General features: G+C 44.5%; 1 protein-coding gene across 1 annotated transcript in view; it reads left to right on the forward strand.

The window, feature by feature from the left end:
• Positions 1-8,786: 8,786 nt before the first annotated feature.
• Positions 8,787-15,769, forward strand: part of CMTR1 (cap methyltransferase 1) — a 38,008-nt gene continuing 31,025 nt past the window's right edge. Inside the window, exons 1-2 of the mRNA XM_080938023.1 lie at positions 8,787-8,924; positions 11,319-11,453. Of these exons, the coding sequence (XP_080794149.1) occupies positions 11,324-11,453 (130 nt within the window). The 5' untranslated portion in view covers positions 8,787-8,924; positions 11,319-11,323. The remainder of the gene's footprint in view (positions 8,925-11,318; positions 11,454-15,769) is intronic.

A 15,769-nucleotide genomic window follows, 5' to 3' on the forward strand; every position in this document is an offset into this window, starting at 1 on the left:
TTGCCCTTTGTGTCCTCCCACCTCTGCCTCCTGGGTGCTGGTGGTCACAACTGTGGCAGTTTATGTGTCACCAGTGTTAACCATGAGGAGGGTAACCCTGTTCCTGTAGCGGTGATACAGTTACATCACAGCCAGCTTGATTCCCTCCGCTCGGAGCAGAGCGCACATGTGTGAGCTGGTAAAGGGTCAACCTAAGATTTTTTGTTTGATTTGTTTTGAGACAAGGTTTCTCTACATAACACTGGCTGTCCTGGAACCAGCTATGTAGCCAAGGCTGGCCTTGAATTTACGCAGCTCCACCTGCCTGTGCCACCTGAGTGCAGAGATTAAAGGCATACCCCAGCCCCAGCCCCCACACTCCTTTTTGAGATAGGGTCTCATTAGCCCGGAGCTTGCCAGGTTGGCCTGGCTGTCACTGAGTCCCAGAGGTCTTCCTGCCCCTGCCTCCCAGCACTAGGATTTTAGTTAGTTCTACACTGCTGGAGAGAAAGCAAGCAAGATGCCGACCGGGTACTGCTAGATCTGCTGGTGATTCCAACATAGAATAGCTGATGGTTTAGGATGATAGATTCTGCACCCAGCGGTTGTCATCTGCTGATTCTAAACTAAGATCGTCTGGTGTTTTACATTAGAGGCCATTCAGGTGGGAAGAATTCAGCCTGGCTTTGGAATGGGAAGAGTGGTTCAGCAGCAGCTGGCCACAGGGTGTGATATCTCACACACACACACACACACACACACACACACAGTCTATGTCTCCCGCTATGTATCGGCCTATTAGTCTTGTTAAAGGAGATGTGGGGCCCAGTCTGAGTGCGATGCTGCCATTGACCACAGCAGGCCAAGGCCTTGTTCTGAACACTGTTAAACTTCATTCAGAGAAGAAAAATTATTTGGCTGAGGGTTTTGTTGGTGTTGTTCTGCAAATGGAAGTTGCAGTAGGAGTGGGTGGCTTCTCTGAAAAGGGATGGCTTTGGGGATGAGAAATACTGAACTGTCAGGCTGGAGAGATGGCTCAGTGGTTAGAGCACTGACTGCTCTTCCAGAGGTCCTGAGTTCAATTCCCAGCAACCACATGGTGGCTCACAGCCGTCTGTAAAAGGATCCTAGTGCCCTCTTCTGGTGTGTGTGAAAACAGCTACAGTGTGCTTACAATATGTTTTAAAAAGAAAATACTGAACTGTCTTATTCAGTCCATTAATTGTAGTGTAGCAACAGGCTCAGCAAACACTCAGATGCTGTAGTTTCACTGTTGCCAATGCCCCAGGCTCCATGATGGGCTAACCTGATCTCAAAGAGTCATAGTTACTGAACTCTTATTTTAAATTGTACACACATGACTTTGAAATTTTATGTGTACTACCTACTTGCTGGAGGCTAAGAAGGCCAGAAGAGGGTGGGACCCTCTGTAACTGGAGTTACAGGCAGTTAACTGCCATGTGGGTGCTGGGAACTGAACCTAGCTGTCTGTAAGAGCAGTAAGCCATTCCCTCCACAGTCACTGAATTCTTTATTTTGTTGTTCAGACCTGAGTTCCTCTGTAGTCCAGGTTGGCATAAAACTCAAAAGAGATGCACCGGCCTCTGCCTCCGGAGTACTGGGATTAAAAGCCAGTGCTGACACCACCCAGGCTAATGATGAATTCTTAAAGACATTTGGGTGCACAAACCTTTATACTTGTTATGGTAATGGTAGGCTGGAGAGACACTGTAGCACAGGATTCATAGGTCAAAGGCAAGTCTCAGAGGCTTGATCATTCCACTGGCTTCCTACGGAACTAACTTACAGTGTTCTTCACATTTCTCAGAATCCAGGGAGATGAGACCCACAGGCCAACACTGCATCCACCCCATACTCACAGCAGAATCTCACAAGAGGTGTAGGAACCACCACTTGGAGCTCACTGGCCTTTTCCCAACATGGTTTTTGTTCTTTCTGGAAATCCTAAAGACTTGTTTGTCTCATGAAGCAAAGACTGCCTTCATCCCACAACACTAATAAGCCAGCTACTTCCTCAGCATGTCTCACAGCTAGAGCTGTGTACCTGATAATCTTTTATTTAAAGATTTATTTACTTCTTTTATGGATGTGAATGCACTGTTGCTGTCTCCAGACATCTAAGACCTATTTGTATTAGGTAGCACATGTGGATTGATCCCAGGATTGGGGGAAAGAGATGATTTTCCTCAGAGGGACATTATGACACAATTAGTAAGGCATAAATAAAGCTTATGGATTACTGGGCCATACGAATAATGTTAACTTGCTTGTTTTGATAATCAAGGGTAAGTAATGGACTATCCTTATCTTTATGATATAAAGACTAGTGTTTTGGCATAAAAAGGCATTTTGCCCACAACCTCAAATATTTATAAAAATATGCTCATATAGAAAAATGAGCATAGAATAATACAGAAAACTTTTAAGAGATTGATTTGATTATATGTAGAAAGAAAAGGTAACCAAGCATGACATGATGGTACATCCCTTTAATCCCAGCACTTGGGAAGCAGGAGGAGGTGGATCTCTGTGAGTTCAAGGCCGGCCTGATCTACAGAGTAAGTTTTAGGCCACGAGGCCCACATAGTAAATAAAACCCTGCCAAACAAAACAAAACAGTAACAGTGGAAACAGTATGTGTGTGGAAATAATTTGTATTATTCTTCACCTTTTCTCTTTGCTGAAATAACTTCAAAATGAAAATTTTTAAATGAGTTGAACCAGATCTATTTTGCCTTTATCTTGTATTATTTATTGGTTGAAAGGCTCTATCTCCCTGGCTGGCCTAGAATTCATTCTGCCTCTGTTGTGTCTCTGTCTCCTCTACCCCCTCCTGACCCCATTAAAGGTATATATTTCTATATTGTTTATGTTTTTAATTTATTTATGTTGTGTCTTTTTTTTTTTTTTAATGTAGGAGTGTCTGTCTGCATGTACACCTTCATGGGTTATAAATGGTTGTGAGCCACCATGTGGTTGCTGGGAATCCAACTCAGAACCTCTGGAAAGCAGCCAGTGTTCCTAACTACTGAGATGTCTAACCAGCCCTTGTTTTACTTTTTACAAACAAGTCTCCAGCCCTGACCTTGAACTGTGTAGATCAGGCTGACTTAAAACTTACAAAGACCTAACTTTCTCTGTCTCCTAAATTCTGGGATTTAAAGCTTAGATTGTGTGTGTGTTTTATTTATTTTTATCACCTCAATTTTTAAGAAAGATATCAGTGAAAAGAAGATATGTATTATATTGTTACATTTTTATTACTGACTTGAGAGAAAAGCTTCCCAGCCAGGTTTGGTGGCAGAAGCCTTTAATCCCAGCAGTATGGAGGCAGAGGTACGCAGATTTCTGAATTCGAGGCCAGCCTGGTCTAAATAGCAGATTCCAGGACAGCCAGGGCTACACAGAAAAACCCTGTTTCAAAACAAAACAGAGAGAGAGAGAGAGAGAGAGAGAGAAAATGGGCAGAGTAGTGTATGTGCATTCGCATGCTCAAGCACGCGAGCACTCGAGCACACACACACACACACACACACACACACACACACACACACACACGAGTTAATTTTAATTGAAGCTTGATACCAGCAAAGCTGAGTGTGCATGTCACATCTCCCCGACTTGAAAGGATATCGCAGTAAGCTGTGTGTCCCACAAACATCTCTTCATGTAGTCAGCTCTCTCCTTTCTTGTGTGCACACTGAAGCCATCAAAGAATCCCTGTGTTACGCATCCTTTCTGCAAACGACGAAGACTTTGAACAGTTTGGAAATAGTAAAAAGGATTTTTTTTTCTGCCAAATTTTGGAAGTAAACCCTTGCCACTGTGTGCAGAGGGGACAACCGTAATGCCTGGTAATGTATCCAGCCAGGCTGATTTTAATGAGAGCTGCCTTCACAAACCATCATGCCTGGTAATGTATCCAGCCAGGCTGATTTTAATGAGAGCTGCCTTCACAAACCATCATGCCTGGTAATGTATCCAGCCAGGCTGATTTTAATGAGAGCTGCCTTCACATTGGCATTACTATCTTTATATATAAAATTTATTTACACATATATGAAGTGTAATTTTTTTTCATGGACGTGCACCACAAAGATTCTTCTTACAAGCCTGTAAAAGAAGCTTTGTCAACAGCCTTAAATGTCATCGACAAAGTGGGTTTCTGAGTCAAGCAAACACATTTAAACGGTTTTTTGAAAGATACCAGAAGAAAACACGAACTGCTTTTGAACCTCACAGAAGTCTGCAGCTGCCCAGCATGAAAATATGTCTTGAAGTGTTTTTTCTGAGCTAAAGGCAGAAATATTTACTTTGACTGAAATAAAAAGTGAGAAAAAGAAAACTCACTCCACAGACATTATTAAGAAGGAATTTCATTGATGTGTTGGCTTGCCTGGAAGATTCTTTTAACCAAGTGAATGACTCTAACCTTCCAATTCAGGGTTAGGGAGTCAAGACTATGGACACTACTAAAAAATATTAGAACACTCTCTGCCAAGGGGTCAATACAGAAGGAGCTGGAGGACATGCCTTTTTAATGTACAATTCTGGTATCTTCTTTGAAAAGAAAATTCTGGAATACTTTAGAATTCTTTCAAAGCCATTTCTACCTCCACGGCTTCTAAGTTGAATCATATAGTCACAGGACCTGTTTCTTTCTTACATAAAGTGATTAAACATTCTTAAAGGATGATAAATTCTCAGTCTTCAGAGAAAAGAGAACTGGCCCAAAAAAATTCCTGGAGAAATGCTGTATTTCATTGGAGTGGATTATTCTTGCCTTGATTTGAAAAAAGAAAAACCTGGACATTTTAATTTTACCTGGCCAATGTTATCTTTAGCTTTAGCCATGAAAATGTCACCATTTTGTGCCCACTGAAACAAATTTAAAAATTAAATGTCAGGACTAGAGAGATGGCCCAGCAGTGAAGGACGCTTGCCGCTTTTGTAGGGCACTAAAGGTTGGTCCTTACCCACAATGGGCTGTTCACAACTGCCTGTGACTTCAACTTCAGTGGGCCTGACACCTTCTGGCTGTTGTGATCACCTGTGCTCACACATGCCCAGCTTAGACACACACACACACACACACACACACACACACACACAAATAGAATATTTTAAAAACTACATCACCAGGCAGTGGTAGTATGCATCTTTGATCCCAGCACTCAGGAGACAGATGCAGGTGGATCTCTGAGTTCAAGGCCAGCCTGCTCTACAGTGAGTTCCAGGACAGCCAAAGCTACATAGTAAGACCCTGTCTCAAAATAATTAAGATAAACAAACAAATAAATAAATGGCTGAAAAGCCGCTTAGTGGTTAAAAGTAGTGGCTGCCTTTTCAGATCTAGTGTATTTTTCTGGCATCCATGGATACCACATAAGCACAAAGTATAGATTTTCCTTCTGTAGATCAGGCTGGCCCAAAACTCAATATACCAATATGTAAGTACAATGCTGCCTTAGATTTGCAGCAGCCCAAAGCTACAAAACCCTGAGTTAAAAATATTTTTTTAAGCATCAAGATTTTTTTTTTCTTTCTCTTTTTCTTCTGTGACTCTGATGCTGAATGTTGAATCTTTTGGTTTTGTTTCCTGAGGCTCTAGCCCACCCCATCCCCCTGCCATGTTTTATTGAACTTGTATACTGTTAAACTTAATCAAATTGGCACTCAACCTGACTTTGTATTTGGGTCATCATATTTGGCCTAGGTCTGTTCCATGCACATTAAATTGTAACCTGTCTTGATGTATGTGAAGAAATGTAATGAAACCTGCCAAAGTAATGTAGAAACAATCTCAGCCAATCACAGCCTGGAGGCTTCAAAACAAGCCAGTGTAAAGCAAGTTTGGATACAGGACAAAAGGTTAATCTAGCGTGCCACTTCTTGACTTTCAGGTGACCAATACAGCTTTTCCTGCTGTTGGTGGAGTCTTCCAGAAGCATCTTCAGCCTGAAACACCCCTCCCCCTCCATGGTTTTCCAAGACAGGAGTTCTCAGTGTGGCCCTGGCTGGCCTTGAGAGATCTGCCACTCTCCCTAGTGCTAGGATTAGAGGTGTAAGCCGCCACCTCCCATCTGGAGACTTTTATTGCCTGAACTCTGTTAAATTTAATTTCTCACAGGTATTGTCTAAACATTACTCTTCTGGAGACTTCAAGTTTTGTGGCTCTCCTACAGTCTCTCTTATGAAATAGTCTTTGATACTGTTTCCCTGCTCCCTTCCTCTAACACTCCCCCTTCCTCCCTAACTTGGCTTTTGAGACAGGGTCTCCCTGGTTGGCCTGGAATTCAACTGTGTAGAGCAGGCTGGACTCGAACTCAGAGGTCTGCCACTACCACACCCAACAGTTTTACTGCCCTTTCCACTGATTAATCTCTCAGCCAGTTATATTTTTGCATCTTCTGTCTCTACGCTGACAGTGACTTTCTATATTTTAAGATTCTTCAGGGGTCAGTGAGATGGCTCAGACTCTCATGGTCTTGCCAAAAAGCCTCATAACCTGAGAATCTTTTTAGATGGGTGCGGTGGGAGGTGGGGTGCAGTGTCTGCCAGTTTTTCCTCAATGGGGGTGATGGTAATACTCTTGTGAACTCCAAAGGTTTCCAGAGAGAAAAGTGCTAAACTCAGTGTTTCAAATGAGAATGTGGGGACGTGTGGTAGATACACATAGTATAACAATGTTGTTTTATCATGTTGAGGGTCATCACCCAAGGTTCATAATCTAAATTCCTAAGTACAGTTTCAAGCCCATCTCCCCAAGGCTGCTCACCTATTGAACATATCTTAGCAGAGGGTCAGGTCCAGTCTCTAACAGAAGTCTCTGATAAGAGGGTCAGGATCATGAGGGAGAGACTCTTCAGCCACAGGGCAGACCATGGTGTTGACTCTCCAGATGTGCAGAGCATTGCTCTTAGTCCAGTGTGGTGTAGTTGGGTTCTAGGACTGTCTGGTTATCTAAGTGAGTGATGTCACTGGGTTCTGGTTATCTGGGGCAGCCTTGGATGTACTGGGGATCGTGACTAAGCAAGCTGCTTTTACATGTCTAAAATGCCTATTTTACTATCACCATTACACTCAAACCTGAGGGGTAAATGATCATTAGCATCGTGGAGGGAAAGGAGGGCGGTCCATTGAGAGAAAGCAGGGAGAGGAACCCTTAGGGGCACACTGTATTTGAGAAAGGTGGGACCAGGATGGTGAGAAGTGAGGGGCTAGTAGGCCAAGGCTTGGAGGTCTTCGAGGTCCTAAGAGCAGTGGGAAGTCACTGGCAGGTTTGAATCACCGATAGGCTGCCATAGGATCACTCAGGACAATACAAACAAAACAACAATAAAAAACCCACAACACTTTTGTTTCAAACAGAGGGACTTAAGGGCAGGCATCATAATTTGGAGATTACTGCAAAAGACTTAGAAGGTTAAGAGAGGGGGACAGAGGGAGAGAGGGAGGGAGAGGGAAAGGTGTGATAGGGTAGGAGATGTTTACCAGACAAGTAGAAGGTGAACTTGAACTCAAGTCTCAAGTGTATTGTTGGCTTCAGGGAAATGAAGAAAAGGTGAACTCATCAAATCTCTGGATGAATAAACAGACTAAACCATAAAATGCTAGTCACCAGGGAAAGGGGCTGGAGAGATGGTTCAGGGGTTAAGTACCATGCTTCCAGACCCAGGTGTGGTACAGCAGTCACAACTGCCTGTAATTCCAGTTCCGGGGGATCTGATGCTGTCCTTTGGCTTACACAGGGACTTACATGCATGTGACACACATACACATAACATAAAGATAAAATCCTTTTTAAGATAGCAGCATTTTAGGAGAACATATGTTGACATTTGAATTCTTGGGGTTTAAGAGACAGGCACAGCTGAGAATGTCCAGCAAAGTTATATTCCTGTGGAAATGAGGAGAGGGATTAGGGATGGCAGTACATCTCAGTCCATATGGTCAAATGACATAGATGACATTACTTCTTTTTTCAGTCTGAGGCATTGGGAATTGAACCTAGGACCTGGCGTGTACCGGGCAGAACAGTCTTGTGCTACCAAGCTACAGTTATATCATGCTGTGAAACCCTCCCACTTTTTTTTTTTTTTTTGGTTTCCAACACAGGGTCTCTCAATATAACCCTGGCTGTTCTGGAACTAGCTGGGTAGACCAGGCTGGCCTCAAACTCACAGAGATCTGTTTCTGAGTGCTGGCATTAAAGGCATGCACCACCACCACCCAACTCCTAAGAATACTTTCATTGCTAAAACTATCTTGGGCAAATTCCTATACCATGTGATTGTGATTCTGACCTAAAGATTAACTGTCTGATCATTTAATTGCTATTTCTCTGCTTCTTAAAAAAAAAAAAAAAAGCAACGCTTGCTTGCTGCACAATGCCTGGAGCTGACTTTCTGTATACATCACAGTTGCCGTCCTTGTCTTTAAAATGTCCAACTGGAGGTACGAGGGTGCTTCCCGCTCTTCTGTCTGAGACAGCCCAGCTGGTGATAATAAATAATAAAGATTCCTCATGATTTATTAAGACATCTTGGGAATTTTTCCTCTTCAGGTACGCAATAACAAGATGAATAAACTGAGGTGGAGTATTGATTTCTCCTCCTTAGAGCAGGAGTAGACACGGGTTACCATCATTTCGAGGTCGCCCTTCCGCGCAGTCGTGAGCGCTGTGTGACCCGAGCAGTTCCCAGGGGTCAAGCCTGAACCCTGCGGGGGCGGGGCTGGCCGGCTCTGACGTCATCGAGCGGCGCGGCCCGCAGGGCGGGATCCAAGCGCGACCGCGCAGTTAGCCGGCCCTGCGAGGAAACGAAAGTGAGGCAGGAGGAGATCGCAGTGCCAGGCTCGGCGGCGACAGTGGCGGCCTGGTTCTCTCGTCTCCGCTCACCGGCAGCTCGCCCCATCCCCGCAGCGTGAGTGCGGGCGCGCGGCCGGGGTTGGGGGGAGTGCAAGCGGGCGGGCGCGCGGGCACGGCATCCTTCTTCTGTGGCGGCCACTCTGCCCGCCTTCTGGTAGCCTCTCTCCGCTCCTGCCCCCCTCTGCCCCCCAGGTTGCCTCTGCTGCTGGTCGCCGCGCACAGTCTCACACCTGAGGTTTCCAAACGAGAAGCTCAGCCGGTGAGATGGCGTCCCCTTCTTTCCCTTCTGCATACGGGTAGGGTAGCAGCGCTTAGAAGTGCCTGGTCACAGCGCGTCTGCCATTGTAGGTCACTCGATAGCCCTTTGGCCTTCCCCTTGCCTAGGAAATGAGGATTGGCTCGGATTCCCTACGAGGCCCCAAAAGAAGGCGCTGTGGTGGAGGGGACGTTCGTACCTGCCGTCTTGCCTTCTGATTCCTGTTTCCACACCTGCCCCATCGCAGACTATACTGAGTTCCCGGTGACCCCCCCCCCCCCACACTTACACACACCACACCGCCCCCACACACAAAACACACACACATACACCCCAGGACGACTTAGGAGTTAAAGGAGACCCTTTTAACGTGCTGTGGCCAGACGAAGCTAGTAGAGTAGCTCACTTGTGGGCCTTTTCGGAAGATCTCTGATGTCAAGTGAAAATGTGGCTCCGTGGAGCCTTGCTTTCTCTTGGTTCAGTCTCCTGGCCTTCCTGCTTTCCTCTGATCGGCGCTGCCAATGTCACTTAAGGAATTGCCTCCTGAGATTGGGATGATTGTACATTGGGTCCATCGGTTTCATCCTTGGGCTGGAAATAGGGAAACGTGATCCCGAATTTTGCTAGGTCAGGGGGAGGGATCGCTATACCCCTTCAAATTCCATTACTTCCTTGCTTCGACTGGTGAAGCTCATTCTTTTTTTGCCCCCCTCCCCCAACTTATTTTGAAATAAGTTGAACTGGCTCTGATTCTCATATGACAGTATCGAGTAGTCAATTCACAGTGAAAACATGGTCTTAAAACCATCATATGTCCGACTCAATACCAGAGAAGTCCATTCTTGTATCCTTGTCTCTTTATACCCCAAAGATATCAGTGTACCTCCAATTTTTCTCTTTCCTGAGTTCTCTGTATACACGACTTTTCCTGAAGATTTTGTAATTACTTCACTCCATCCACTTAAAAAAATATTTTGAGGCATGTGGGTGCCTGCATAGGCCAGAGGTGTCTTTCCCTGGAGCGAGAGTTATAGGCACTTATGAGTTGTCCAGAGTGGGCGCTGGGAATTGAATTTCAGATAAATACCTGTCTCCAGCTCCCCATCCTTTGTTTTTGTTTTTTAAATTTTATGTTTCTCATAAATACACTAGCTCCTGGCCATCGTGGGAAGCTTGATTCCCATTCTTCCATTTTTCCCCATGCAGAGCTGGACTGGAACCCAGGGCCTTGCATGTACAGAGCAGGGCACCCTGGGAGATCTACTTTTCAAGTCCTTGGTATTTTGCTCCAGGTTCTCTACAGGTTTCCTCTGACTCCCAAGTGTTAAGACAGAGGCAGATGGCAAATATACTTAGCTCTCCATTCCTTATTGTGGAGTTGTATTTGTATTCTTAAAAATTGATGACAAAAAATATTTTTAAAGGAAAAGCCATTGTACCCCACTCCTACAGCTCTCTGTTGTCTCTCACCCCCTTAGTTGCCATTCAACTAGTCCTTCTGTGCCTTACACTATGTTCTTATTTCAAAACAGGAAACAAGCCAGATCCCATCGTTTTTGTCTTATACAGTAATTTCCTAATTGTTCTGGCAAAAATGATGGAAAAAAAATCATTCTCTGATGGTCCTTGGAAATACTAGTAGCTCTTACTTGGTAGGGTTTATAATTTGCTTCCAGTATACATTGTTATGAATACTCAGTATTGTCTCAAAAGTTATAAAGTATGGGGCTGGAGAGATGGCTCAGTGGTTAAGGGCATCAACTGCTCTTCCAGAAGCCCTGAGTTCTATTCCCAGCAACCACATGGTGGCTCACAACCATCTGTAATGAGATCTGATGTCCTCTTCTGGTGTGTCTGAAGACAACTACCGTGTACTCATATATAATAAATAAATAAATCTTTAAAACAAAGTTACAGAATAACCAGTACTCAAAGGCCTTTTCCCTGTGTCTTGCCAAGCGTTTTGGGGTCCGACACCAGTAGTACTGAGGTCTCTGATTTTAAAATCACCCCGTTTCCTAGGGAAACTGACCCTTGTTACTGAAACACAGAGCTTGCTGAGCCTCCTTCCTGGACCCTTCTTGGAGGAAAAGGCTGCTTCGATGTTAGCACTGGGGGATGGTTGTTATCTGTGGGGTCCTTGCCTCACTCTCCGTAGTTCTAAGCGCTGACTGACGGCATGTACGGTTGCAGTAATAATGAAGAGGAGAACTGACCCAGAGTGCACTGCCCCCCTCAAGAAACAGAAGCGGATTGGGGAGCTTGCCCGGCACCTCAGCTCCACATCTGATGATGAACCTCTGTCTTCTGTCAATCATGCAGCAAAAGGTATACTGGCCTGTGTGATCTGAGGCCACTGGCCATCTGGTTGTTTGAATCCTGAGTGCTTGGATTGGATTGCGCAGAATGTAGTTCACTGCCCCTTGGGCAAAATTAGCAAATTTGACAGAGAGATGGGAGCTGTATAGACTCTTCCATGCTGCCGCTGTTCTCCCACTAAGAGTAGGGAAACTTGTTTTACATTTTAAAAGGTGAGGTGGTTCCAGAAGTGCTTTTGATTTGTTCCTGGTCCTTCAGCAGGTGACCCTCTCACTGCCTTAAATCAGGTAGAAGACATGTCAAGCATTGAATGCTGTGTTTTTAATAGCTATTAATAATTGGGAGCTCCTTGGTAGAGGTGGGGTGCAGTTGCCTGGCCTCACTCAGGTACTTGCATGCAGTTTTCTCAGTACCTTCAGCAGTTATCAGAAACACCCAGCTGTGGTGGAGTCTCTCTGCTGCAGTTTATCTCCAGGCCAGAGATTTGGTGGGAAGATGCTTTGCTTTTGCCTGTTTTAACCTTGTGGACATTCACAGTATTTGAATTCACCCTATATACCAGACAATTAGAAGTCCTCTGTTCATATTAACTCCAACAAGCCAGCTCTATCCTTCCTTCCTTCCTTCCTTCCTTCCTTTTGTTTGTTTTGAGGTCAGTCTTACTTTGTGCCTCTGGCTGTCTTGGAACTCACTATATAGACAAGACTGATGAACTCACAGAGATCCACCTGCTTTGGCCTCCTGAGTGCTGGATTAAACATGTACACTACTATACTCAGCTTCCATTCGTTTCTGAGAGCTGCTCTACAGAATGAACTCTGGCATGCTGCACTGTTACAGTAGAACACTATTCTCTCACATGTCTGGATAATAGTGGTCTCACCCAGGCTGCCAGCAAGGCTGCCAGGCTCTTCAGAAGGACTCCCTTTCCCCCTCTTACTTCCATAATGTCTGGTGGCTCACTCCCTGACAGTCCTTCGTACTGTATGCCTCTGGTGGTAGTGTGTCTTTAGTTTCTGCCTCTGCTTTCCTACATGTGGGTCAACATTTCCCTATAAGGTGGATGTCAGTCATTGGATTAGGATTTATGCCTTTTCAGTATTATCTTATTTGAATTGATTATATCTGCAAAGACTGTTTCCAAATTAAATTCCTCCCCAGCTTATATTGACAGGAATTTTGGAGGAGGATGCTATTTTCATTCCAGTAAACTAGCAGACTTGCATTTTGCATGCCCTGTGAGATCAGTGGTAAACTGGAAAGAAACTTTGTAGCAGATTGTTGACTAAAAGAATGTGATGCTTCCTTTGTGGGTGTTAGGAAGTGAAGTTTACATGCGGGTCTTAGGCTCATGGGAGGACAGTTACACATTAGCTGATCCAGTGAAGATGGGCAGGGAAAAGTTTGATAGGCAGCATTGGTGTAGTGATCTAGGATGGACAGCGACTCATGACATTGCCTGTGGGGTTATGGTACCCTCAAGGTCTCAGCGATGATGATCAACATCACATATGCCTGGTTCCTGCTGGATGGGAGGCTGGCTCTAGAGATAACTTGAGCTTGAGGTGAACCTGAGCAATGTAGTGGGACCTGTCAAAAGCAATTGCAAGAAAGGGAGTGGGTTTCACAGTAGAAGAGAAAGTCTGTATGTGACCAGGGTCACTAAATGGAAAGGAAAAAACCATGCTGGTGCATAGGTCCTCTTGGTTGTGGAGAGGCCTGTGAGGGATGAAGGTGAGTGTATCTAGGGAGTGTCTGTGCTAAATGGATCTTTGGATGTGTTCTGCCAATGGCATTTTTTAAAAGACAAGAGGACAGGGTGGGAGGCTGGTGAGGCTCCTTTAAGGAAACTAATCTGATTGACATTTTAAACTTTTTGTTTTCTCTGTGTAGCCCTGCTATCCTAGAACTCACTCTGTAGACCTGGCTGGCCTTGAACTCCCTGAGATCCACTTGCTTCTGCCTTGAAAATGCTAGGATCCAAGGCGTCATTCCCGGCTGACATTTTAAGCTTTTAAAAATGTGACTGAAGTGTGATTACCAGCCTGGTACAATCCTTTAATTTTACAAAATAGCTTTAACCTTTTCTGGAAGCAGCTTCATGATTCAATTAGGATTGACTATTTTGTTGGGTGTAAGGAGTGGAGATTTGGAGCTGGCCAGTTTCTCATGTGTCTGACAGTAAAGCAGGTAGTTTGTTTCAGGTGCAGAAAATAAGTCAGGAGGCAGAGGCAGAGGCAGATCCTTAGAGGTACATATTTCCAGGTTACCTTACCATAGGGAGAGGGCAGTCTCACAGGGACAGGACAACAGGACAAGGGTCCACCTGGCTACTCAGTGGCTGCCGCTCACTCTTCCATGACTGGCAGTGGAGGAGCACATGCTTAGTACATAGTTATTGGACAGGATTGAGAAAAGGTCATAGTGTCAACTTCCTAAGAATCTTAAAGTGCCTGATGTCTTTCCTTTGCCCATCCCTCCTCCACCATGTCACTGTGTTCCTCTTGGGTGTGTCCTGGACAGTGTGCTTGGACACGTTTGCCGTCTTGTCAGAAGCTGTCTCCTGAGTTGCATGTGCAGCTTTCCTCTTCTCATGGTTGAATTCTGCAGGGTGTGTCCACTTGCTCCAGCTGCCTCTACCTGCACCCACTGTTCGGCTAGATGACTGAGAAGTGCCCTTTGGGGACAGTCAGAAAATAGAATAAAAGTGACTTCCTTTCTGGACCTTCTGTTGTCTCCCTGTGACTGATTAGATGGTTCATTAGCAGAACTAGTTAATCAGTTTGTTTGTTTGACATTATTCACAAGGTAGACACAGTGCAGGTCAGCAGCTTGACGTTTGTCCAGGGAAAAGAAAGGGATGTTAATCTTGGGCTCCTTGGCATCATGCTCTTTCAGGGGTTCTCACGAGTTTATAGCCATTTTTGCATGTACATAAACCCTCAGGAACATATAGTCAAATAATATTTTTGAAGTAAAAGAGGTAGAAAAGGAAATTTTGTTCTTATTAGTTGTTTCTTACAGGAAAACTGGTCTAGACCCTAAGACAATTTCCTTTTTTTTTTTAGCTGTGTGTTCTAGTGTGGGCTCATGATCCTCTTGTAGCAGGTTGGTTCAGAAGTTGCAAAGCTCCTTCACCACATTAAAAGCACCTTTCCCTCTACCAGGTTTAATTCTTCTCTAGATAGGCTTTTGCCCTGAGACACCATCTCTTTCCTGTCAGTCCAGATTCATGACCTTAATCAAAAACTCCCTTCGGTATCTGTTTCAATTGCTCTAATGAGTTACTGTTTGTTTGGCATGAAGGAGAAATGGCATCTTTAAGCAAGAATGAGTGTATTCCCCAGCAATTGTTAGGTAGGATGTGATGTTTATTAAACTTCATAATTTATTCTGTATGTACGTACTGCTCACCTTGGCCAGGATTGGTTGGAGCACTCTCCTGCAGTATCACTTTAATTTTCAACTTTGTCAGGGATGTCCTACTGTTCTATTGCCATGTGCACAATTTTGCCAATAGCAGGGAGACCTGTTCCTCTATAAAGTCAGCCTTTAAAATGACTTAGGAGTGATTCCTGTCAAGTAGTACAAAAATCCTAGATGAAAATCCTAAGTCATATTTGGGGCTTCCTCATAGATCTTAGATGGGACACTTCTTGGAATGTAAAAAGGGATGTCACCCAGCTTTGTCAAGCTCTTAATGAAACTAATGATTTTAATAGACTGGCCTTATTAGCCCTGTTAATGTAGATCCTCATCACTAAATTCTCTGAGTGTTCGCTACATTCTCCCTTCAGTTCTCCTGCAGTCATGACATTCTATAACTCCTGAAAAGAGTGGCCCCAGAGGCCCAGGGATAACTAAATAGTAGCTGCTGTAGTCTTTGGACATAGGAACAATCCAGGAGACGTTCTCCTAAGTCATGGCAAGCGGGAACTGGCTTTTATATACTAAGTCATGAGTAAGCGAGAGATGAGGCTTTTGCCTTTTCAGATTTTTGTCTCACAAGGAATTACGGGACTTTGAGCTGCCAGTGTCCTCTCTCCGAGTCTGACTCAGCAGGAGGCATGCAGTGAAAGATCTCTGGGCCAGTCTCGTGCGGGAGCTCTGTACCTAGTCTAGCACTGATTTGCCTAGTAAGTTTTTCACCCAAATTTGACCTTTTCTGTCTTTTTTTTTTTTTTTTTTTTTTGCCCAAAGATGTTATGAAAGGAAAGCATGACTTTGTCTTAGGGAACTAAGAGTAGCAAGAACCCTGCACATCTGGCAGTGGGGTGTGTCCACAGCACTGTCACTGTTGGACTCTCAGGAAGGCCAACAGCTGG

Source organism: Micromys minutus, assembly GCF_963924665.1.
Source record: "Micromys minutus genome assembly, chromosome: 25".
NCBI classification, from domain to species: Eukaryota; Metazoa; Chordata; class Mammalia; order Rodentia; family Muridae; genus Micromys; species Micromys minutus.